The sequence below is a fragment of the Agelaius phoeniceus genome, chromosome 19, assembly GCF_051311805.1.
Source record: "Agelaius phoeniceus isolate bAgePho1 chromosome 19, bAgePho1.hap1, whole genome shotgun sequence".
NCBI lineage: Eukaryota > Metazoa > Chordata > Aves > Passeriformes > Icteridae > Agelaius > Agelaius phoeniceus.
Genome location: NC_135283.1, coordinates 10,567,718 through 10,594,941, shown reverse-complemented (window position 1 = coordinate 10,594,941; position 27,224 = coordinate 10,567,718). Strand labels below are relative to the sequence as shown.

General features: G+C 41.6%; 1 protein-coding gene across 5 annotated transcripts in view; it reads right to left on the bottom strand.

The window, feature by feature from the left end:
- The window catches only part of CEP112 (centrosomal protein 112), a 197,644-nt gene that overhangs the window by 91,462 nt on the left and 78,958 nt on the right, over positions 1-27,224 (bottom strand). For all 5 annotated transcript variants that reach the window (XM_077188113.1, XM_077188114.1, XM_077188112.1 and 2 more), the window contains one exon: positions 894-1,124. In XM_077188113.1, coding sequence (XP_077044228.1) covers positions 894-1,124 — 231 coding nt within the window. The remainder of the gene's footprint in view (positions 1-893; positions 1,125-27,224) is intronic.

Genomic DNA, 27,224 nt, shown 5'->3' with positions numbered 1-27,224 from the left:
CTTTAAAATTACAGACCAAGAACCTGACGCAGGTAAATGAAATGTCACTTGCACAAAGGCTGCTCCAACACTCCATGCAGATTGTTAATTTGTGCCACTGCACATCCCCTTGCAAGAAAATGTGTGATTTAGTGCCTTAATGCAACGTACAAAAGAGACTTCAACAACTATCTGCTTACACATACACAGAGTCTACCATAAATATTAAGTAGGGGTTTTTTAGTCTGGCTCTTGAAATAAAACTTGAATGCTCCTTAATGGGGAGGAACACTTGAATTCAAGACAGGGGTCCAAGGGATGCTCAGCAAGCAGGAATGTGGGCAGTGACCCCACAGAACAGAATGGGAGGGAAGCCTTGATCAATCTGAAACATTAATTTCTATTTTCAAATCTTACTCAGACTCCTTTCTCACCTGATGTACACCACAGGAAAAATTAGATCAGCCACTGTGAGCAATCAGACACAACTTCCTTGCACCCTGAGCCTGAGTTTTTCCCTCCTTAAGAGCTCACCCTCTTAAGGGAGAAAAAGCTTGGCTAGGCAGAACCACCCTTTCCAGTGTCTCTATTCCAGCAGAGGCAGATCAGCCTGCTCCTGGCTGGCTTTACCTCTGAAATCACCTGTGTTTTTAAAGTGCTGTTGGATCCTCATGGCACCTTCCATCCCTGCTGGAGGTGCTGCCCAGCCCCAGCGTGCCCAGAGCAAAGTTTTCCATCAAAGAACCCCAAAACACCCCACACTCCTGCTGTGACTGACATCCCATGGTCTGCATCTGTTTCTTCAACTCAAGTGATCCCTGGGTGATTTTTCCTCAGGGAAGCTTTGCTCAGCTGACCTTTGGGGTGATCCCTCCCCTTCTGCCCCGTGGAGCTGTTTTTTATCCATCCCTTACCTTTCTCAAAGCCGCCTCTGTCTCCGCCGTGTGCCTCCTCTTCAGCTCTGATATCACTTTTTCCATCTCCATCTTCAGGCTGTTCAGTGCTTCCTCCTTGTCTCGAGATGCCTTCAGCTTCTCCTCATCCCTCTGCAGGCTCAGGTCCAGCAGCTGATGGTTCCTCAGGGCGTTGGCCTGGATCAGCTCCTCCCTCAGCTTGCGGATTTGGCTCTCCAAACCAGAGATCACCTGAGAGAAAGAGCAAACAAAGTGACAAAACCCAAACCCACAGCACAAAACCCACTTGGTTTCTGTTGGTGATGGGTATGCCCAACGGGCAGGAAGAATGATGGCAGAACTCCATGATATCAGAAGGCTAATTCATTATTTTATTATACTATATTACACTATAACTATATTGTCAGAACCCAGGAATGATGGCAGAACTCCATGACATCAGAAGGCTAATTGATTACTTTATTATACTATATTATACCATAACTATATTGTCAGAACCCAGGAATGATGGCAGAACTCCATGACATCAGAAGGCTAATTGATTACTTTATTATACTATATTAAGTACTTTATTTTATACTTTATTATACTATATTACTATATTATACTATATTACTATATTATACTATACTATAACTATATTGTCAGAACCCAGGAGATTCCTCTGGCTGCCCTGGAGGACTCCAGCCTCTGCCCAGGGGGCTCAGAGACCTTGGCACAGAGCCCAAGACCTCTGTGCCTTTGATCTTGACCTGTGGAAAAAATTACCAACCTTATGTGAGGATTTACAAGCCACAAAAGTTTAAGTAGAATGATAGTGAATTCATCACAGGGTGAAAAATAGATTTATGAAAAACTTTCATTTTTAGAATGGGGGCTTGGGGTCCTAAGATAGAGGAATTTGGGTGTGCCTTGTCTTTTTTCCTTCTTCTTCTTGGCCTCCATGTTCTGGGTGATGTTGGCACTTTTGGATTGGTTTAGAGTAGAAGCTCACTGTCTAACATAGGTGATGGGCATTGGGAAGTTATGGTAAATAATGTACACGTGGTTTTTAGTATAAAAAGATAACACCAGTGTGCCTCAAGCCAACCTGCCAAACAGAGCTTGGCAGGTCAGAGAAAGAATTTTATAGATAAGAAACAATAAACAACCTTGAGAATAAGAATGGAAGAGTTCTGACTCCTTCAACTGCTGGGCTGGGAAAAGAGACTTTCTAAGGCATCTCTGAGCAGCAGGGATTCCAAGACTATATTATAAAGAATATTAAGAATACTAAAAGATACTAAAGAAAACTCCTGATTGTCTCCCAAAAGTCAGGACATCAGCTTTGACTGATTGGCCAAGGAAATGTGAAACCCATGATTCTACCATCTTTTTCTTCATGTTTGGCTCTGTTGATTGAAGACTCTTCCAAATGGCTCCCCTGAGGGATGATGCAATTCCTGTCACCGTGCTCTTGGTCCACCACCATCCTGCCTTTTCTTTGGAGGAATGAGAAGGAGCAGTGCAAAAAGGGACACACTACAGAGGAAACTGCTTTTAAAAGGATTTGTGGAAAGGCACTATCAAAACAGATTAAATAATCTGCATTCTTTGTGCTAATATACATTAAAAGTATTTCCCCTTTGTGAAATACATTTCTTCTTGATCTTTTGGCATCATGTTTTGCTTTTACTTGATCTTTTGGCACCACATCTCTGGTTTTGCTAGATTTTCTCCAACAAAGCCAAATGTACTACACTCATTTTTATTAATATTAGTTGGTGAATCACTATGGCTGTGTCAGAAACGTTCAAGAACCAAATGTAATTTAATGTACGCAGGCTCTACAAAACAAAACCAATAAAAATATTACTGCTCTGGAACAGAGAGATAACATCAAATTCAATTACCAAATTGAATCCAATTACCAAAATTCCTTCAGGTAAATAAATAATCTTCCAGCACATTCCACATGTGCACAAACACAGGAGGAGCAAATGAGATAAGAATTGTTTTGATCATTCTTTTCTCTGCTTCCCTCACAGCTTCTCTCTGTTCAGAGGGCATGTGAATACCACAGGTTTCCTCCTACAGGCTGTCACCTGGGGTAGGGGCAGGGATGCTCTGTCCCTTTTCCTGGCCCTCTTCTTGCTCCTCCCTTTCTCTTCCTGCACACAGATAAATTACAGCTCCAAAGCATTGGTGAGAGGGACGCTTTTGGAGGAGAAATTGAGCTTGTGGCATATAATCACTACAAATCCTACCCATGCCTTCTTTTTTTATCCTTAAGAAATGACCTGCATCCTTCCAATGAGCTATCAGAGCATCATCAATCATTTATCAATCACTACCTGCCCCCAGTGGGGAACACAAGGGGGAGGGATGGAAGTGACAGGAATAATGCTGAGTCACTCCTTGTTGAGTTTTATTGGTTTTTGCTTCTAAGGTCAGGGTCAGGATTAAATGTGCAAGATGGTACTGCTTGTTTGGATTTAGATGCTTATTCATTTTTATTTATATTATAGTCTCACAAGTTGTGAGTTTTACAGTACTTTTAACAAGTTAAAAATGGAGACATATTTCTCTTTCTGTAAGGCTTATTAAGGATAAACTGTCTAATTAAGAAATGGAACTTAAATTATTTTATTTTTTATCTAATAACTAATTACTTGTGCTCTGCAATGTGGACTTTTTTATCTAATTACACAATACTACTTGAACTTATGGAGAAGAAGGTAAAGAAGAAGGACTAGCTTCTGTCCTAAAATTTTTATCTTGCTTCATATATTTTACTATATTCTAAAACCTTTAACCCTAAGTTTTCTACTATGTGATATTATACACTTTTATTTGAACCACACACCTATAATCCCACTTCTATCATTCCATTTTGGAAGCTTCTCCATGGCCTCAGGTCAATGCAGTGTTCTGGGAGTCGGTGCCTGTCAGCACAGAGAGTCTCAAATTCTCAGTAACCAGGGTTCTAACAACTCTTAATTCCACAGAATTCCCTCTGCTACTTTACCTCAGGAGTAGATGCACATCTATGGCTTCAGATTACATTTACAAACTCTCACTAGTTACTTTTCTAACTCCATTTCCTCTGTGGGTTCTTCACTGGGGTACAGGAGCATCACATGTGGGACAGAAAGCACTGTCCTTACAGCTAAGTGTGATGGATGACACTGAAAACACATCTATGTGTTCATTCATAAATGTAATTCTGGAAATGAGCACTTTCACTACAAAACTCCCACAGAATTTCCCCCCTTTTTCCTCCCTGTTTCACAAGAAACTTTGCAGTTGCCTGGAATTCTTTCCCAGAGGATGCAACAATACTGAGAGCAGAAACTGATGTTCTACCAAGTGCAGGTGACTCAGCTCAAGCTTATTAAAGGTTTCACAGGAAAATCTGAGGAAAAGCAGTGTATATTTAAAGTTCCCATTGTCCTGGAATGCCAGTTTCTCTCCAACTACTATTTTTCTTCTTCAGACATTTTTAATACACTGTCTGTACTCAGCTACACCATTTATTTGCAGCCTCTGAGAACCACATTAGTACAAAACTTTGAAAAGGAAACATTTGTTTCTGACCAAAGTTGGGACATGAATGACTATCAGATCTATTGCCTTGCACATTAATCTCTCAAGACAGATTCCTATAAATACTGTGATCTGAGAGAGGAAAAAAAACAAATCAAGGCTTGAAAGTTTGCCTATTTCTCAAGCTATTTGAACTATATGGTGTAATAAAAGACATTGTCTCCCTTCAAACCTTCAGTTTGTCCTTCAGCTATCCCAGCTGTAACATGTATTAAATAATATCAACCATCTCAGAAACTTTTGTTTCCATGCTTTCTTAATTACTCACTGGCATTAGTCCCTACTATGTCAAAGGTAAGAGTGTGTGTATGGTGGAGAAGGAATGAGCACGTCATTTGTATACAGAACTCTACCACAGGCCACATATTTCAGTCCTATCAGCATTATCTCAAACATATGGTTCATATACTGTAATCTGTGCTAGATCCTTTCCTTCCTTTCCTGAGCTTTTCCTCTACACATGTTTAATTTCTTATTAAATCTGTATACAGACTAAAAACGTCAAGCAAGTTTCAGTGTATAATTATAATCCACAATGTACTTTTATAATTCTTTTGGAAAATGATTTCATCTCCAGATCACAAGAACATGACAGCCTGCCTGGCTTTTCCTTAACCAAAGCAGCACTAACTCAATGAAGATAAGAGCTGCAATTGCTGATGGGTGATATGGTCTGAGTTCCAAACTGACACTCTGAGAATTTGGGGTTTTTAACAGCTGCACCAGTGCAAGTCCTGCCTGAAATAGCCACAATTATCTTTTCATCTGTGGGAGTTCTTCTTGAAAGCTCATTCCCCTACTCTCCTTTTTTTCCTCCTCTTTCAAAATAGAAAACTTCCTTTAATTATACCCCCAACATATACACATAAGTGAAACTAAGAAATTGCATTGCTCAGAAGTTTCCTAAAAAGTTTGTTAAAATATTTAGGATAAGAAATCAGGGCTAACTTTTTATAATACAAGGAAAATTCATTCACAAATAACACTACAAGCCAAAATAAAGACTGGGTGAATTCCTGTTACACCTTTTCAGCTTTACTTCCTTCTTTATTCAATGGTTCTTATACAAAGTCATTAGAAAATAAAACACAATCCAGTGTTTTCTGTAAGGAGAAAGTAACAGCTCTCAGCCTTCAGAGCCAAAACTGGGGACAGCTGAGAGTGAGCTGAATGTTATAGGTAAAGCAACAGTAATTAATATGCAAAGGAGCATTAATGTTGGACCTAATAGATGGCAAAAGCAGATTTGGTTCTATTAGGGAAAAAGAAAGGCTCTGAAGACGGGGTGATGGCAGCGAAACTAATATGATTAAAGGAGTCCCTTTGGAGCAACTTCACTGCCAGTAAGATGATGTTAAGAGACATCTAATCTCTCCAAAATGACTGGAAAAAGCTTATATTGGGGATCACAGGCACAGTTCTTGTCAATTACTTTCAAATAAGTCCAGTTCTCACAGCCAGATTAGTTTTTCCCATAAACAAAGTCAGTGGCAGAAGCAGCTTACGCCCAACTCAGCGCCTGAGACAACTTTGTGTGACACGGATATGTCCCCACTGCTGCAGGAAATGAATCCCAAACTTTCCAGCACTAAGACTCTGTTATTCCACATGCCAGGTTTAATAAACTATTATTAGACTTAAATGTAGGCAAATTAGGGAAAAAAAAAAAAAAGCCCCAAGATGACTTAACTCTCAGTTGCGAAAAATCCATGAAATATAAAACTTATGAGCAACTGTCTTTTCTTAATGATTCTGTGGGAAAATAAAAGCTGCAGTTACAAAATCTCACTTCTCAGGCTCCAGATCCAAAGGCAGGATGGTTTCTTTGTAACACTGAGTCCTCTTTCTCAGTCTTGGTTTCTCAAATTCTCCTCTGGCTGCCCAAATCTCTGTTTGGGAACCAAATGGTTTGTATGGTCCAAACAAGAGTTTGAGTACAAGAGCTGCTGGTAGAAAAACTCACCTTAAACACCCCATCTAAGCGAATTATTATTGTGCTAAACAAGGATTAAACATAAGAAATAAGGGCTGACAGTATGTAATAGAGCCAAAATGTTATTGCCACTTGCTGCCTTTTCTGGATCAAAGTGCTGTAGTCTCTATTTCAGTGGTGTGGGTACAAGCACGTGAAATAAGAGGGATCTGTATCTATTTTAGAAAGGATGCAGAAGTTTGTAGCAATTCCCAGGATGGCCATGCCACAGGAACATGCCCCAAACAAGGAAGCATTTTGTAAAATAACCATTAATCCACACACAGGACAACAAATAGAAAGACAACACCAGCTTACACAGCTTCCCAAATGGAACAAAAATACATAAACTGTGTGACAGAGATTTCATAAAGGTTTATGTGACATATTTGTATGTCCCTTAGATGAAGAAACTGCTGGCCAAGGTGGTGATTTCTATTTCTGTTTCAAAGAAATAACTTAGAATTCTAACTAAGAATATCTGTGCTGAAATAGTGTCATAAAAAGGGTGGGTCATAAGCCCACAGCAATTTGCCTGCAGGGAAAAAATAGACTTGAAAGAAAAAGAAGAAGGTTGGTCACTCACTTTGGCCTATTTAAAATGCCAATAAATGTACTGCGTGTTATTTGGAAGGAAAACATGTGCTCTTAATTTTAAAAAGTAAATTGCATAAGAAAATATAAAGTTGGCAAAAAGTTTAAATTAAAATCTGTTGCTGATGTCTGAAACTCTGCTCCACTTCCAGGCAACGGGGATGAGAAATGGACCGAATGACTACGGCCTAATTAAAAACAATATTAACACAAATTCCCTTTATTTTCCAGGAGCTGCTGCTTCACCCCCATGAAGCATTTCCTTGGATGAGTTTCTGAGGAAGAGGCTGGAGCATGAGAGCACCTCCACCCTGACGGGGATGAGCACACGGAGCTCGCTGCCCCCTCCTCCCCATGCATTACACACCAAACCACATCCACCCAGCACCACCAGTGGCCAGGGCCTCTGAAAGTCACAAAAACAAGGCAGAGGAGAGCTGAGATGAAATGCACTCCTGATTTATTCCCTGTGGTGCAGAGCTAGAGGCGCTGAGGTGCTGCTGCAGCAGATTTCCAGTAAGTGATGAAGATGAGCAGCAGATGAAGCTGCAGTAACCTCACTGCTCTGCCTTGCTGGGAGCACTGGGGCTGCTGGAACACAGCACCACTGTTAAACACCCCTGCCCTGCTCAAGGGGCTCCTGACAACTCTTCAAACTGAGTCTCAGAAGTTTTCTGTGCTGGGTTAACTTGGCTCCAGTCAGAGATGACTGCACAGGGCTCACTATGCTGTGTTTAATTTTGCTGGCATGTAACGTTTTAAAAAACCTACAACAAACCCCTGAATCTGTGAGCAGTAGCATGGACTAGGCTGGATGATCCCAAAGATCCTCTCTAGGATAATAACCTCAAATATCAGCCTGTAAGTCACAGCCCTATCTGACCACAGATAAGCAGCTTCTGCCTCTGCGTGCCAAGACCTTTTCAGCATTTCCTCCTTGGAGAGGAACAGTGAAGTGAGCAGTGTGTGCTGGGGAACATCAGCTGGGCCCTTCTGAAAGGGACATTTGTCCCCCTGTGCCTTGCCACTGCTCTGGGGTGACAGGGATGGATGAGGCATCCATAACATTTGTTATTGGGCACTGGATAATTTCTGAAAGGAGATCAGTCCAGTCAAGGGAAAGGCAGGCTGCCATAAAAACAAATCTCACTCTGATGATGAAGAAGTGAAAGGAAAATAAGGAACAAAGTAGGAACACCCAGTGATTCAGTGGGGACAATGAGTCCCTTTTCACCCATGAGCAGGGCAGTGTCCCAGAAGAGGGGCACGAAGTGTCCTGTCCCAGCCATGCACATTTACTGTAAAACATTTCCTGTAAAGGGGATTATCTGCTCAAAGGGGGAATCTGAACCACTTCAGCTTTCTTGTGAGTAAACAAAGCCTTATCAAATGCTGGAGAACATCATACAAGTTTCTCTACCATCACAAAAACAACCAATGCATTTAACATAAATCTGAAAAATAAACAAATATTTGCAGCTCTAAGCTTAGAAAAAGTGCAGCTGTAAGAACTTCAAATGTGTGTAATGTTGATTTTGTGTTTAGACCAAGATTAGTTTATATTAATGAGGTTTTTCTACTGCAGCTTCTGCAAGGGACAACAATCCTTCTCTTAACTGATCTTATTCTGGTTTGCAGGAACTATCCTCATGATTTTTACCCTCTGGACCCTGCCAGCCAAGGGCCAGGCACAGTCCTAATCTTTCTGATTTTTCTGTCCACAAATCATCCTACTGAGTCTGACTCACTGGTCCCACCATACCTGCTTTTCTCCATGCCAAAGGAATTCCAAGTGGCCAGTCCAGCCAGCTGGCAGATATTTGTGGCTCCTTTGTATTGTATGAACTCAATCATGTCCATTTAAACAACTACATTAAAAATATTTTCTATACCATGGCAATTTCAATTAAAACATGTAAAGAATTTATTAACCTTTTTCTCTCGTGCCTCCTAAAATCAGCAATTTGTCAATATTTTGAATACTTTAAAAGATGAGATTTCATTTGCAAAGAAAACCAGTGGCACATTATCACATGGGTAATGATGTGGCAGAGCACAAATTAGCAGGGATAAGAAATAAACAGCTATTCAGCTTTCACAGCACAATCTATTACACTGTCAAGTTTAAATGCCTTTTGGGTAAGAACACACAGCCCCATAAATGTGGCATTTAAGGGAGCAGATAAATGAAATGGTGTGAAATGAAGTGAAAATGAGCAGCAGTTCAGTGACCAGCAGGTTGGGCTCAGCTCCTAAGAGCACTGATCATTCCAAGAGCATGGGGCTGTGCAAGCCCTTCCAGGGGAAAAAAATTGGAAATTAGCACCCCCACCATTATAAACAGTCCTGGACAGTGGTCTAAGACTTCCTGGAAACACTAAAATATCAGCTTCAATACTCAGAGATGCATTTTATTGTTTGCTTATAGAGTATTTTGTGCACTGAAATGTTCTCGTTCTTGAGGGGGAAAAAATTCTCTGCAGAATGTTGGTTCTATTGCAGAGCTTCTTAAAAAGCAGCCATCTTCATTTTATTTATATATATATTTCTCTCTATATATCCTATATGTGACTACATTGCAGTGATGGGGTGAGGGTATTAATATGTTCATAAATGAAATGTGCTCAGTTTACAAATCAGGTTGGATATTATCAAGTTTGGGTTTTGGGGGAGGACTGACACCAACCAAAGCTGCACTCACTGATCTGCACCTGCACAGCACAAGAGAAGGGGAAGCTCCTCAGGCTCAGGCAGATGAATATCCAGTGAATAAACCTCAGTACCAGCAGTGCAGGTGACACTAAGGGTGAAATGTGGCAGTGCAGCAGGGTCAGATCTCAATGCCCACATTCAGAATTTATGCAAAGGTCTATCAATTCCATCCCCACACAACCTCAACTCCTCTCACCTTTGCACATGCACCTCTGACACCTCTCTTGAAAATACCCCCTGGGATTTGTACAGGGAGGTGTTGAGCTGCTAACTTACAAATTCATTTCATTAATTTGAACAGCATTAAGCTGCTTTTAAAGGTCAAACCTCCTTGGTAAGATTCTTAGGCTATTCCAGCGTTGTGCATGCTCTGAAAAATGCCTCTAACATTTATGAATCTGATAAAAGTTTATTCTTACTAATTGTAGGAATAATAATAAATGTTTATTCCTACTAACTCCTACTAGTTTATTCCTGCTTATCTTTTATCTACCAGGGTCTCACTTTGGTGTGGGGACTGGTTGAACACCCCACCTGTACAGTGCTGCTGGAGGGAACCATCACCCACCTCTGGCACCCAAACCAACATCTCCCTCACCACAATTCCTGCACTGAACATCATCCCAAGGAAGGTTCAGCACCCTCCAAGAAGAGATTCCACTTTTTAGCAATGTATTTGCTCTGTCTTGTCTAATCCTGTTCAGCATTTCCTGAAACATGGTGGAAATGTTGACTCACTAAGAACAATAACCCTTCTGCTCAGCTCCACTTCCAATAAAATTAAGGCAAAATGAGTCTGCCTGTGCCATTCCTATAAATAAACACACTTAGGAAACAACTAACAGGCAATTTAACCCCCAAACTGTTCACTGACTCTGCCAGGTATTTATGAAGGCTGAAAAGAAACAAGCAACACAGAGGTATCAAAAAACCAGCAGGGAAAAGTTACACTCAAAATATTGGCCTCACTCTGCTTTCTACATCTTAGAAAGGGGCAGCACATTTTTGAGGTCTGCTGTGACATGGCATTAAGCAAAACACAAATTTTGATGATTTTTTTTTCCCCAAAAGAAGTGCACTAAAGTAGATCCGGACTTTTACAGAAGCCAGTCAGATGCCTAAATCCCAGTTAATGTAAATGGCACTTAAGCTAGAAACTGGGCTTAAAAAAAAAAAAGAGGGGGGGAGAAAGAAAATCAGACATCCATTTGAACAGCTCCACAAAGAGCTGAAAATTAACAGAGCTTATTTCCATTTCTTAATTTACATAAGTCCATTTGACTCCAATTTAGCTAACAGCAGCCAGAAAGCAGAACTTCATCTAGGTTGGTTATTGTCACTGCCTTCCCAACAAAATGAGTTTAAGTTGAAGGGGAGAACCTTGAGCTTGCATGTGTAACAAAACAATGCAGAGAACTGGTGAGCCAAAGGATTACTCACCAAGCTGAAATTGAGATAAATTAAATACATTTTCCATTTCACTGTTCTAAAACCTGTAACAGACTTGGCCCTCTTTCCTTGGAGACTGATCCAGAGCAGTTCCTCCTTCCCTGATTTACTGAATTTGCCTTGAAACAGATTAGTGAGACAAAAATTAAAAATTCCTCCTTCTTTCTCCTCTCCTTTTATCTGATGAAAGGAATGTTTACCTTTGTATTCTTCCTTGTACAAACAAAATGATTTGAATAAAACTGCTAAGGGACCTGCCAGGAAAGGACTCATTTCCTTCTGTCTTTCTACCCAGAATTTTAATGGAGACACTCAAATAGGCACATAACAACCTACATAACTGCATTAATAGAACTTAAATATGATGGAGATAAGAAAATAAATCAGCCATAAATACCTGTTTAATGCAGTGATCCTCTAAAATAACTTGTGAGAGTAAAACATAAATAAAATGAAGAATGGCTAAAAAAAAAAATTAACATTTTTCTGCATTGTACAAATCACAAAAATCCATCCCTAAATGATGATTGATGCAAATGACACCAAACATCTTCCCTGTTTTCCTTTATGAAAAACTCTAAAGCTTTAGTTTCTGCATTTCAGGATGTGAAAGGCAAATATTCCTCTCAGATGAATGTCATGGATATGTTCAATTCTGAAATAACATCGGAGTAAAGCTTGTTCTGCAAGTGAGGAACAGCTTCTGATATTTAAGGGAGGATAGGAATTTCCTGCAAGGGAATCCAGAAATGGAGCCTAAAGATGTCTGCAGTGGACTGGGGAGAGCCATCTGTCAATCTCAGAGCATTTTGTGTCCAGCATCCCATAAGTCAAAGCTTTTAAAAACATTTGCATTTAAATTTTCCACACATTAAATTTAAAAGCATTAACATTTCCAGAACAATGTGTAATTCTGATTTAAATGCAGACATGATGTATTGCAGAATTAAGGATTACTACAGACATTCATCTCTGTGAGGCAGCAAAATTAAATGTATTGTAATTCCCAATTTGTCCCCAGAAGAGGAACAGGCTGCACTGTCTATGAGAATGTCTTTGCCTGTCAACTGTAGAAAAGATTTCACTGTAAGCAAAAGAACCAAAACAACCCCATGCCTCAAAAAAACACCAGAAAAGCATCACACACTTTTATTTTGGATGCATTTGTTGCTCAAAACTTTTGAATATTCCCAAGTTTTACCTCACACATCCCATAAGGGTTTTACGACGACTGCAACAGAAATAGCATCAGACACAAAACCTGCCAGGACAAACCAAAGACAAGATGCCTCAGTAAAGAAAAGCCTCAATAATCAACTGTCCATGCATAAAATATCTGCCATCTTTAATTTCTGAGGTTCACACCTGTAGAAAAGCCCATTTTGGACAGCAGCTCCCATTCACAGCTCTGCCAGGAGCATCTCCACAGGCACCTGAGGAGCTCTCCCAGCTCCCACCTCTGTCCAAGCCCTGCCCTCACTGCCACTGAGGTGAAAAAGAGAAAGTTTTCAAAACTCCAGCATAATCACAGGAAGGAACCCAATGCTGTCATTCAGAGGATTTCAAAGCACCACCTGCCCTGTTCTGCTCTGTTTAGGATGCCAAGCAACAGGAACTTCTCTCATTTCTGATGTCACACTGCTACAGCAAAGGTGACAGTCTTTAACCAAATGTGAAGAACTTGTTCTCAGCCTCATGACTGGCAAGATGTGTGGGCAGGAATCCTGAGTTCCAGCAGCTCCAGAAATAAAAGTTGCATCACCCACAGGTTTAGATTTGAAAGAAATAATCAGCTTCTGAGTGTATGGATCCCTCATTTCTGCAGGGCAGCAACAACAGCTGCAGCATTCCTGTTAGTCAGCAGTAAATTTTCATCCTCATGTTAGCTGCTCACACAAATCAGGTGAACAATTACACCCACAGGTCCAACTTCTGGCTGTCTCCTTTTCCAATCAATTTCTCACTGGAAGAAGCCCATTCTGGCAGTCTGTGTCTAGAGACAATCCTGATATAAAACACACAAATGTGTCATCTCCACCTGAGGAGGAAATCCTAGAGGAGGTGGTGTTTAACCAGCTCAGGTCTAGGCTGGCACTGAGGGCAGCAGGGGAGGTCCCATTGCCACACACACCCAGCTATGCTGGCCCAAGTCTCCCTCTCTGCACCTTCACCCTCGAGTCTGGTTGCACCATTCCCACCATCTCCACAGTGCCCCTCCTGAGTTCAGAGACCTTTTGGAAGCCTCCTGCTCCACAGCTTCCAGCTCAGAAAGATGACATCAATCACAGGATGATCTGTTCAAAATAAATGAAAACTCTGCCTAACATTTCCTCTCTTGAATTCGAGAGGCTTTTTGGCTCAGTATCTTCCTCTGGCACCTTTCTGTTGATCTCTGTCCTTTTCATCCTTCTCAGTTTGTCCTTGAATTCAGTTGATGCCTCTTCGTTTTCTGAATGACAAATAGGCCACTGCATCCTGGGGCAGGAATTTCTTCAGATTTATTTATGCAACTGTTTTGGATATACTGTACTCGGAATAAATATTAATACACAGTTTAAATATAAAAATCTAAATACATACTAAACATGCAGACTATGAAACAGCAGTCAAATAAAATAATCCATTTATAAAGGCCCATGTTTATATTTATTACTGTCTCAAAAAAAAAAAAAGAAAAAAACAACCTCAAAACACAACCTCAAAATTGCACTAAGAAATCAGGAAAAATGTACTACTCCTAAAGTGAATATTCTGGCAGGGAACAACAGCTGTGGGAAGGGTTTGAAGGAGAAACTGTTGACTGGAGGCAGAGCACCAAAGGGAGCTGGCTCCTTTCTGTACATCAGCCTTCTAAGGGGACAGAATTTGCAGACTTTTGAAACCTGCTGATTTCCTTCCCTGGAAAGCATCAGTGTTTTGAAGGACACAATCTTACTCTGTGAAAATAAATAAGAAATCATGATTTTGTAGCACATTTTTACTAACTAACACAAAGATCAGGGAACTAGCAGAGAGATTGTTTCTTGGATACCTTGAGGTGGTAATTTTGACAAATGGCTTCTGATGCACTTGTGAGACAGAGATTTTGGCTTTCCTCACACAGCCCTAATTACCACATTAATGAAGGCAATGGCTATAAAGGAATAGCAGGGCTGTCTCTGCTAAACCTCCTTGAAACTCAGGCACAGTAAAACAAACATTGCCTTCCATATAAATGGCTGCTTTAGGAGCCATTACTGATTAATCCTGCGTATTCCCTCGGCCTCTTATGCCAGAGATGCCAAAGAAACCTTATCACAAGGGTTTGTTTGCACAGGGTAATCCACTAAGTATCCCACACAATACTCAGGTAGAACAGGTAAGAATTAATTGGTACCTTTCCCACCCACCCCCCCAGAATTTCTGAGGCTGAAACTGTTTTTCCCTTCATTGAACAGCTCGGCCTAGACTGCCTTGTCCCGCAGTGACATGTATATTGAATACAAATCAGACAGCAGAGCTTTAAATCTGTGTTGCAGCTCTCATTTCCAATTCGAGAACTGTACTATAATCATAAGCTTCTGGTGGATGAAAGGAAATCAGCTCTCTGAATATTAGCTAATGCCACATTTGCAAGTCCTGAAGAGATCTGTGCTGTTTAAAAAAAAAAAAAAGTAAAAAAAAAAAAAAAAAAATAGATCATTTCTGGTGAACCTATATATATGAATTGCTTTGTACTGCTCGAGTGATAGAAGCGATGCCTGTGCTGGGATTAAACCCTTTTCATCATAAAACCTCATCTGGTTCCGAGTCCAAGTCCATCAAACCTTTTCCCTTTAAAGTCCCGCCTTTGATTCTACATCAATTTATTCAAACCGCAGCTGGGTGGCTGAAAACGAAAGGACAGCATCATTTAAACCAACCATGTTCCTAACTTGAAAGAAGGACTATAATTAAAAAAATGGGCATAAAAGAATGGAAATGGGATAATATTTTTTAATGGTAGTTCAAAGGCCGACAGATGTCAGAGCCTTTGAAGATGTCAGTACACTGAGCAAGGAGTTGCCATTAAATAGTTTGCCTGAGAGGTGAAGCAGCTTTTTAATGACTGAAAAAGCCCTTGCAGACACATCCTTGTGTTTTTAATTTGTCAGAGTTTCTGCAGTATTTTCTGATTAATGACACATGATTATAACTGCATAGCACACATATTTTTATACTTTGTTAAATGAATACTTTATTCCACATTCCTTCGGTGCCAGATAAAAACAGGAAAGCTTTACTACAGAGTCTAAAACTATTCAGATTGCTCAAATATTTATGGTAATTTGAGGGGATTGGCCAGATCCAGAGCTTCTATGTGTTGCTACCTTTTGTTCTTTAATGGAGCTATTACTACTGCCACCACAATGTGCATGCATTAAATGAGCATGTGACCCAGTAATGCATTGTGCCCTTCTTGTGCCCTAAACAATCAGAGCTTTCATAATTCACTGATGAACAAAGTCATCAAATCAAAATAACATTTAGAAAAATCCTTGGGTTGATCCTGAACAATACAAACAATGGCTGCCAATGTATTGTAAGTGGAAAATAACTTTTCCAAGGGAAAAAGCATATTGCTAGGAAACATCATGTTCAGAAGAAAAACACCAATATTTAGAAATGCAGATAAAATCCCCATCTTGGGCTGAGAAGATGCTCCTGCAACATCCTTCATCTCTCTCTTAACATATGCAAATTTTTTCTATTTTCCTCACAAATGGAAAATGTAGTAGACTGAAACACAGGGAAAATTTCTTTTGCTGCCAGGAAAAAGCTCTCCCATCACTACAATAGCTTTTTGTGGAAGCCTGCCAAGCTGAGCAGGTACAGCCCAGGGACAGCCCAGCCCTGGGCAGGGACAGGAAAAGCCAGCACTGTGTGCCCTACCTTGTATCACACCTCAGAGCATCACCCACATGAGAACACAGTCATTACAAGGGAATTTGATTAATGTGCTGCTCCTTCTGCTCTTCCAGCCTACATTCAGCTTGTAATTGGATCATAAATAGAAATGTGATGGACTCAGCTGAAAGCCTGCAGAGATTGGAGGTGCTGGAGCGGAGCTTTGTGAAATGAGCTGCTGTTCTGCCCTGAATATTGACAGGATTTCATGAGTAGGAATATTTGGCTCGTTGCAATCCATATCCATCAGGAATGCCTGTGTAACACCCCCCTCAGGAGCCTCCTGGAGGGGAGGGAGGTGGCTCTGGACACTCAGTGCTCCCTGGATCTGCAGCAGGAGGTGAAGGAAGCCCTGAGCCAGGGCTGCTCTGCTGCCTGTCCCAAATGCTGCTCAGTTATCCTGCTGCAAAAGCAAGCACTGCAAAGCTTGAAAAGGAAAAGAACATGGCTGCAGAGAGAAAAAACATAATTCTGAAATGGAATTCCCCCACATGTATTTATTGAATGGAAACAGAGCCCTGCTAGGAAGAACATGGTGGAGTTAGGATTCCACTATAAAGAACAGGGAGAATTGGACAACTCTCAGCACAGACAATTGTATTCCCATTCCCAATCTTCCTCCTTGAGTCATTCCACAGTTACATCTTCAAAGACAGTTTTATTTTAAAAGCAAAACAAACCCTAACCTACCACACATCATTAGACCATTTGGCTTTATCAGGATCTCATGCAGATTTGAAAACTCAGCCTGAATTAATGTTACATTACACACTTCTGTCACTTTTCCTAGAAAACAAACAACACCTGGGAGCAGGCAGGAAGCTGCTCAGCAGGATGGGGTGGAGCAGCCCCTGGAACACCCCTCAACCAGAGCAGAGCTCATTCCCTCTCCCATCCCCATCTCAGGAGTTGGACAGATCCTGGATGCCTGGTGGTGGGACAGGGATGTGCTCTGGATGGAAGAAAGCAAAGGAGCAAGATCTACACATCCAAAAGGCCCTTGATGTCACTGTTGTACAGAAATCTGTTCAAAATTCAGTTATTATGTTGGCACTGTGGTAAAAATAGCAGAATAAAATGTTGAATTTCAAGCAGTTACAGCTGAGCTGAAATAAACCTTCAGAGAACAAAGAAAAGGCACTTCTCTAAGCTGTGGGACTTTCTACAGAATTCCAAATTAATTACACAAACTAAAGGAATGTTACTCACAAAAGATGCATCAGAATTTTGAACGAACATCATAAAGTTCTTCTAAAATGGGAAATATTAGACATCATGAAAATAATGTTTTCTACAAGCCCCATATAAGCAGACAAAGCTGAGCCATTCAGACTCTATCCATTAGAGGGCAATAATACATACACACACTCAGACACATATATACACACAAACACACTCCCTCATGTATCCCAAACTGATTTTAGCAGGAAAAATTAACATTTTCTGTCTAATTACCAATGGTATATTTACAGCTTGGGTCCTGTTCCCTCCACTCCCCCTGCCCTCCCCAACAACAGCATCCAAAAGATAAAAGGAACAATAACAAATTATTCTTTAAATTTGCTTTCCCATGAGGAAATCCATGCAATACACAGCTTCAGAAGGCTTCCAGTCAGTTATTACCAAACTTGAGTAGGCTGAAGAACCAGCATGTCTGGAAGCCTGGCAATCACTACAGGGGTTCCCAAACTTTGAACAGACAAAAATGTTCTTCACATGCTCATCTCCCACCTCAGACAAACACTTTTCCTTTTCCTTACAGTGACACAAGAAGCTTTGACAGCAGCAGCCACTGCAGGCATGGCAAAGGGCCAGCACTCTTCAGCTGTCTCTTAGAGCTACAGACAAATCATGCAAGGGCATTTTTGGATGTGTTTTGATGCGATTTTTTGTTATTAGAGGCACTCAAAGGAGGCAGCTCGTGTGCTGTGTCTTCTGCTGCCCTGCTCCAACCACACCAACCTAGAGAGAAACCAACTGATAAACCTTGTTTATCTCAGGTGCCCAATCTTCTGCTGCCCCCACCTGCAGCATCCCACAAGCACAATTATGGTACCAGCTCTCAGGGACAGGAACTGCCTGTTGTTCCATGTTTTCACTAACACAACATGGGCTCAGCCCCCCGAGAGGATTCCAGCAATACAAATAATTACCAGCAGCCCCTAAACTACTGCTTGTCAACATCTCATTAGTTACAGGACTGCTGGAGTTCACAGGGACACACAGGCAGCTGCATCAGTCACTTAATGACCAGTAATTCCTGTGAGCATCCACACTCCATTGATTTGTGTTTGGGGTGGCATTTTTTCCTTCTGTTTGTTTTGCTTGTTTCTGTTTTGTTTGGGTTTTTAAAAAACATATTACTCTGCAATTGTCAATCCCTACTCCCTTAAAAACAGCACTTCAGGTAACAATGCCATCTATCAGCTTATTGTTTTCATCAGCTGCTGAATAAATACTAATTTTATATTAAAGTAGAGGTTTAATTGAAGATCTGAATTTCATAAGATCCAAGATGAAGATGAAGAGTAACACACTGCTCCTGCTGCTACCCCAGCCAGGACACAGGTGCCCTCCAACCAGAAATCCCTAAGGATACCAAATACAGCAGCTTCCTTCAAATCTTCCAGTGTACTCTGTGTTTGCAGCAGCTGCCTTTCCAAAAATCACTTTCTCCGCTGTTTCTCTTTTCTAAACTCATTTTACAGATGCCAATACAGCAGAAAGCAGAGTCTACAAAAGAACTCAAGCTGTCAGAGGTAACTTTAGAAGAATTGTATCACCTGTGTGGAAGATGGGAGTTCACTCTTCGTGGGATTTTCAGATCTGTTTCAAGTGAAAACACTGTGTCAGAAGATTTTGTCCCTTTTTTTTTTTGCCTTTTTTTTTCCCCTTAAACTACCTTAGTGATGATTTTATGAACTCTGAAGAACAAGCCTAAAACCTGAAAATGGAATATTCACGATCAGGTTGATATTTGAGGGGTCAAAAGTTAAGTTTTCTTATTTGTGTTATTTTAGGAGGACTTTCAGACACGTGAATACAAATGACTCTGAGATATGTAATTGCAGTTTGAAATATATTGTTTTCTCCATTAAACAGAAATCTACAGCATCCCTGACATCGATTCCTGTCATTTTGTCATGATAAACACTCAGGTATTAAGTACCTTCCACATCATGCACCCAGGCATGATTCCAATTAGTGCTGAATAGAAGACAAAATGTCACCTTAATAAGCTTCAATTTGCAGAGTCTTTGAACACTGGATGATATCATCACTTTGCCAATCATTTCTTGTACTTTGGCTGCTTTTTTTCCATCTCACCCTCCCTGTCAAAAGGAAGTCTTTCAAATCCACAGAAAGGGAAGACATGAACAACGTCAGTCATTGGTCTGACTGAGCTAAAAGATCCAAAAATGACTCCCCAATACATCAACAGAGAACTATGATGTGCACAATATTCCCTCAAAGCTAATTTGCTGCCAACATGTAGAGTAATTGGGGGAAAAAAGTCTACTTTAAAGTCATACTGTGAAAAATATTTCCTTGCATGAAATCAACACTAAAGACCTTAAATCACTGTCACAGTCTGTGCCACTCATTCAAATGAAGAAACAGTTTTGTTCAGGTAAGGTGACAATCATTTCTTCAAAGGTGACTGGGCTGAGCTCCATACTGAAAATAATCCCTGCACTTTAAAAGAATGGGTTTTATTTCTAGTTTGTTTCTTTAAAAAAAAAAAAAAAAAATTTCAAAAGGAAAAAGAAAAATTGCAGAGCAGGCATGCACAGTTCCGTGAGCTGAAATGTCTGAGGCCAGCACAAGCCCACAGCCCTCAGCTGAGGACTCTCTATGTTTTCTCTATCTGGAATGTCCCCAAATGCAGAACCTAAAATCCCTGCTCTTATCTAGGTGTGAGGGAAAACAGAAACACCAAATGGCAGCAGAACAGACAAGAGATAATGAATCAGGATGGGAAATGTGGAGCGATACCAAGGCTCACTTGGGCTCTGCAGGGCTGTGCCAGGGCAGCTGCTCCTGCCTGAGAGCCCCTGCTCAGAGGTGGGGATGGGGAATGGGCTCTCCTGAGCTGGGTCCCTGCAGGAGATGATCCCAGAGCACACAGCCAGTGCCCCAGGGGCTGCACCACCCAGCTCCAGCAGATTCCTGGCACTGCACTGGGCTGTCCCATCTCCCTGGCTTGCACATCCCACAGAACCCAGTCAGGAGCCCTTTGCTGGCTCCTCTTTGTCACCAATGGCTCAGAACTGGCAGGAGACACCCCCAGCCCACCTCATGTGGGGTGAGGTGTGCCCAGAGTCCATGCTCTGGTGGGAAAGGGTTAGGGTTAGGGTTAGAGGTAGGGTTTGAGTCAGGTCCAGCAGATTCCTGGCTCTGCACTCTGCTGTCCCATCTCCCTGGCTTGCACATCCCACAGAACCCAGTCAGGAGCCCTTTGCTGGCTCCTCTTTGTCATCAATGGCTCAGAACTGGCAGGGGACACCCCCAGCCCTCCCTGTGTGGGGTGAGGTGTGCCCAGAGTCCATGCTCTGGTGGGAAAGAGGCTGGAGCAGCTCAGAGGGGCTGGAGCTGGGCTTGCTGGAGCTGGGAGCATACACCAGGGATGGCACTGGGGTGGGAGCAGGGCTGGAGCAGTGCACAGCATTTGGCTGCCCCTCCATGGGATGGGACAGCAAATTCCATACTTCTGAGGCAGCAATGACTTGGAGGAGTTGCTAGAGAGGCCGGGGTTGGGCCAGTGGGGAAACAGCTGCAGAGATTTCAGTGGTGAAACACTCAAGGCTGTGTCTGTGCCAGCAGCATCATCCCAGCCTGCAGGAACCCACCATGGGGGCCTGGGGCTTGTCCCCCTTGCAGCTCCTGTCTGTGAAACAGAGGAAAAACCAGAGGAGGCTCCCATTTCCCTTCCAGGCTAAAGCAGCGTGTGGAGGAACAGGCAGAGCAGTGGTGGGGCACTCAGGGCAGTGCAATTTGCCATAAGCATCTCAGCTGCAATTTGTTACTGGTTTTCCACTTGAAGGTTCCTTTATAATACTTTAATGTGGGAGCGTGCAGAGCTGTATGGATGGGCTCATATTTCTCAGCTGACATATCTTCAGCCAAAGTATGTCAGCTACAGGAGAAGGCAAGGCTTTGCACTGGCTCTGGGATTTCTTCTTCCCCCATCAGAAACCACATAAAAGAAAAACACAAATAAATCAGCTCTCCAAAATCGCTATTTATTACCTCATCATGAAACCATCTACTGGACCCTGCAGTGGTATTGAGTAATATCATTACTTAAACCATAAAGAGGTTGTATTTATTACTCAAAATTGGGAAAATTAGCATCCATATGGATCTTATTGTTTTACGAGCAGTATTGCTGCCAAAACGAGTGGTGTTAACATTCCAAACTACAGATTGTCACCATTTCTCACCCAGTGTCTCATTCTTTCACTTGGTATTTAAAATACCTTTGAATTGAGGAACTGAGCAGATCACAGAATCTCTCCTATCAAGATATATATCATTTAACAGCCAGACTACTGTTCAAAACTTGATTTATGGTGGCAGTGAGTGAATGGAATTAACATCTGATGACCTAAGGAAGAGAGACTAAATTGATTTTGGATAATCTTCCTTTAGAGAAGGGATTAGAGAAAAAAACACACTCTAAGAAATTTAACTACTTAATTTGCAATACATGGCACCTTAGTAGGCAATCACAGACAGGACACCCTAACCTACATCCCTGGAAAAATGATGGTGTAAAACTCCATGAAATTCATTTCCAAGCACAGGAAGCATAAAAGAGTCACTGGGAACAGCAAGCTGGATAAACCAGGGCAAGGCAGGCTTCAATAAAGTGATTGTCTCCTGCAGTGAAAGGGGAGAAGTGTCAGTGTCATTTATGATTTTAGCAAGGTTTTGATACAGGCTTTACAGGGCCTGTCCAGTCAAACTGAAGTGACACAGGCTGGAGGGATGAGCAGAGACCTGTCTCCAGTGTGAGCAGACAGCTCACAGGGTTTGAACAGGAGCCAAGAGTCAGCCAACAAGTGGCACTTGTCAAAGCTCAGATGGGGCTGATAGAGCTGAAACCTGCTCCAAAGCCCTGCATGATGGACACAGTGACTCTGTCACGCTGTGCATGGCATTTCCTGGGTAAGCAGCCAGTGTGGAGAGCAGGGTGCCATCCACAGGGACCTCAAACCCTGCAAGCTGAGGAATGGACCACCAGGACCTGCAGGGAGCTCACCAAGCCAGGTTTACTCAGCTTGGAGAACTGAAAACCAAAGAGAAATCAATTTGCTGTCTTCAACTGAGCGTAAGGAATTGTGGAGGAGACAGAGGCAGATTCTTCTTGAACCTACAGATCCAACTTTTAACAGATATTCCAGCTGCACATCCAGGAAAAGGGATTTCACACTGGATTGGTAAAGCTCTGGAGCATTTGGCTCAAGAAGGCTGTGAAATCTCCACCAGTGCAGGTTTTTCTAAACTCAGCTGGACTTGGCCCTGAGCAACGTGATGTGGTTTTGAAGTCAGACCTGCTTTGAGCAGGAGGTTGGGCACGGTGACCTCCAGAGGTCCTTCCAACCCAAATTATTCTATGATGCTGTGAAAAAACTCCAGAATGAATGCTGGTCTCCCATTAGAGGATGTCCCTTCAGCACTCAGGGGAACGTTTGAAGTGGATGGCACTGCTGTTTTCCAAATTGCTGCACTTGTTCTATGGACTAGGAGAAGTCAACTTCCTTCTATTCAACAACTGCCTCAAACACATTACAAGGTAACACAAAAAAAGCAATTTTCAAAAGAACTAAAAACCATTAATAAAGTTGTGAGCAAGCATTCCCTCCTCTGTGCAGCAGACATTTACTGGATTCGTTTAGTTGTAATATTTGGAACAATCCAATATCACAGAAACTACACTTTGAAGACTTGGACACAATTGGAGGTAATATCAATAAGCAAATTCAGAGCCTGGCTTTGCTATACACTGATCTTCACGTAGAAAGCACAAGCTCCTTTCATCAAATCAAAGGAATCAAGAGATAAATCAAATCAAAATATCGAGATTGTATTGTAAATTGATTGTTTCTGCAGACTAACACAGTATTTTTGCCTCTCTGCTTAGAAATTACATTACACCACCTCAAAAGCTGCAGTTACTACCTGTTTATACATGGCACCTGTTTGTACTTGATCATTTCAGAATTCCTTACTGTAACTTTAATGTGAGAAATGATTTCACACCATGCACAGCTTATTGTCTATTAGTGTTAATCATTCCTTGCAGCCATCACACACAAACCCTGCCTGCAAAGCCACACCTAGTGGATGTGTTAAAACCTGGCATAAAGATCCTTTACATCTCACTGATGAGTAAAACTGATCTCACTTCTATTCAGAGAAATTATTCTATGTTTATTAACATCTATGCAGGAAACATTCACTTCCTAATCAAGGAGTGCTGGTATAAAATAAAATGATTGTCATATGATCTACACCCTGCCCCTAGATGAGTGAAATTATACACTCCACCTTCAGCTGCCAACATTTAAAATGAAACAAGAAAAGAATATAAAACCACTGGTTGCAATGTTATAATAATTACCAGATATATTCAATTTCATATTGTAGAAACAGAAAGTCCATTTTGCTGAAAAGAACTCCATCTCAGATTCAGAGTTCATATTATGTGATGAGCTAGTTTCTATGGCAACTGCTTTCTCTTTTACATACACTGTAGACAGCACAAAATGTCTGTTGTCTCCTAAGTTAACTTAACATTTTTAATCAGCAGACGACAATTTGTGCACTATTATGTATGCCTTCCAAAAATGTCCTTTAAGTATTTCAAGTGCTGGGCTGACTGAAGCATAAAAGGAAAGAGTGAAGTCACACCTCCCGCCCCAAATTCCTCCCAATCCCACTTCAGTTCTAATGAGGAGAGTGAGAGTCAAGGAAAAACGCTGGAGACATCAGAGGTGATCACCCACTATGGCACAAGGACACTCTGAAGGGGGCATGAAGGGAGGAAGTGCCAGATGTGCACAGCTGGACCAACAGGTGTTTGAGAGGTGTCCCAAGCCAGCAGCTCAGCCAGAGTGGGACACAGGAACACAAATGTGCCAGGGTGGGATCACCTGAGCAGGGACAGGGATGTGCTCAGGACACCCAGCCCCTGATGGAGAGAACACTGAGCCTGCACTGCCTGCTCCAGTTCAGAGCAAAGGCTCATTTTCAACCCTTATCTCAAAGATTATGCCAATGCTGCAGCCCAAACTCTTCCCACAGCTCCCCTGCATTCACTCAAGTGAAAACCAGCTCTTTGGGTTCACAATATTTGAGTATTTCCACAAGGAACTGCTGCATTTGAGCATTTCACAGCAATGCTCTGAGTGAAAGCCCAGAGTGAACATCTCCCTGGGACACAGCACCAGATCCCTGATTTCAGCAGATATTCCCCATCAATGGGATCCACGGCAGCCCTGAGTCAGCAGACTGTGAATAACAACCAAGGAAAACCACACAAGTGCTGCAACAAATATTTGGTACTTTAAATACTTTACATCAACAGTCATGTTCATTATCCTGGGCTGACTGGTGGTAAATTAAACATGCTGCAATATAGCTAAAAGCTTTTGTTTGGGAAAGGCTCAAAGGGAACGGCTGTCTGTCTACAGGAGTCTGACTGGCAGCCCAAGAGCCCCTCTCCAAGTAAAATACAACAAACAAATATTTAGATTGCAACTCCAGGATTCATATTGGCTGCAGAGAAAGCCTGCATTGCAAGCAGTGCATTTCTTCTCATGCCAAAGATATCTTCTGCTAAGAAAAGGAAAGGAAGTTAAAGAAAAAAGAAGAGTAATATAATTTATTTACTCCAAATTGTAAACAGAAGTGACTTCAGTAGCACTGTCAGCATCTGAATGTTTCCCAGGCTACCTCTATGTGTACCCTCCAGATCCCCTCAAGCAAATTGCTTCCACTGATACTGGGAAAATAACCATGTGGGAACTGGTATCTGGAGATATTCAAACAATTACATGAAGCAGAAGAGTTGATCAGTGATTTACCTGTAGGTAACAATAGCTTCTTTCAAATCAAAGTTGAAGAGAGCCTCTTATTCTGAAAAAAATGCTCCCCAAATCCTTCTTATTAATTAGTACAGTACTGCAAAGTCACTGTTGCAGCAGTATTTGCATAGGGGCAGAAACTGGGCATGAGTTGGGTATTAAGTGATCACTAAACATGTAGGTAATGTCTCTACTGGGATATTTTCCTGTATTTTCTCTTGTCAATAGCTGACAGAGCTCTGCAGCAGACACACAGCAGCACAGCCACCCTTCAGACATTTATGAAGCCAAGATAAATGTCCTCTATTTCCTCCACTTGGTTGATACACTAATTATCTACACAGAACCACAAACATATACCAAGAACCTGCTGGAATGAAATAAGTATCATTGCTGGAATGAAAATAGTGATTGCTACTGGTTTTTTATTTGAACTCCACAGGTTCAAATTAATTCAGACAAAGCAATAGCTGCAGAAAGATTGTTGATCCCAAGTGCAAAGAAAGAAATTTCCAAAGAGAAGCCAGAAAAGAATGGGATGTGCTGTACATGGGACACCAGGGGAGGAGCTGCTGATTTCTGAGAAGAGAAAGCAAACCTGGATGGTAAAGGCCAAGGGGATTATGGAAAGTTCACAAAGCAAGAGAGGAAAAAAGGAAACAGATCCTTCAGCCATGGGATAACACCTTATTAACTCTTCTTACCACCTCCAGCCTGTTTGTCGGCGTTTTTGTAACAAGCTCCGCTCTCAATGTTTGCGTCCACACAGCTTCAGAACTACTCAAGGCTTTTCTTTCCCAACCAATAAGGGTTTCTTGAGAGCCCCAAGACACCCCAAAAGAGCAGTGATCTCTTAGAGCAGCCTCATTTTTGAGAGCACAGGCATTGCCTGTTAAAATTAAACACGGTGACATCAGTGACACGCGCGGGCAGAACGCGCCCGAGCGCTCCAGCTGCTCTTGACCCAATTACGACTGGATGAACACAGAGGCCTGGCCAATTATCTCAGAACAGAACCTGGAAAGAGGATTCAGCTTCCTCATGGAAACTTTCTTTCCTCTCCTTTAGCGCCAAGCGCTGTATTTGATGTTACAGGGGTACATTTCATTTCTTCTTCTTGCCCAAAGGTCAACGGTGGAAGAAGGAGCAGGAAAATGACCCAACTCTGTACAGCAGCTGGAACATGGAAATCTTTGAGCTGGTTGAGGGCACGTGGCAGATGCTGGGGAGAGAAGGACATTCAAAGGACAAAGGGGAAATATGAGGGCACAACTGGCACCGCAGACACTCGGCCCCTCCGCTTCAGTTATTAAAATTTCCTAACCTTGCTATTTTATTTCACCAAGCAAACTGGATATATTCTCTGTGACCTGAAGTCTTGCTTCGGAAAATCACTGATTCCATAGCAAGACTGCTTTTGTTAAAACAAAGGAAGGTCTCCATCATGCAAGGAGCTCCTTGTTTTGTGAACTGATGGATAAACTAAATTACTTAGGGAGGTGCAGAATGTATGAGCAAACTTAACAATGCTCCTAAAGAAAATCCAGATATCTAAATTAAATAGAAGTAGTGACTCAAAACTTCCCATTAAAAAAAACATAATCCTGTGTGATTAGCTACTGTTTAAAGAATAACAACATTATGGCAGTTCATAGAAAACACACAGGATTTAAAAGCCTACAAGAACACAGCATGGCATAAAAGCCTTTGTACTGCTTTGACTTTTATTAAGTCAATTTACTCCTCCCCAAGAATTACAACCCCAGGTGAAAAAATCAGAGCAAGACTCCTAAAAATGGAGAAATCCAGACTGAATGCAATCGTTACCCAGAAATTTATCATCAACACAAAAGGTGATACGCTTCAATCAAATTTCTTTCTTGAAAATATATTAGACTTATACTTCACAAAGAAATAATATATTTTTATTTTTAATTAATATCTGGCAAGGCACTCAAATCTTAATTTTTATATTCTAGTTGAGATTAAAGCCTTAATAAA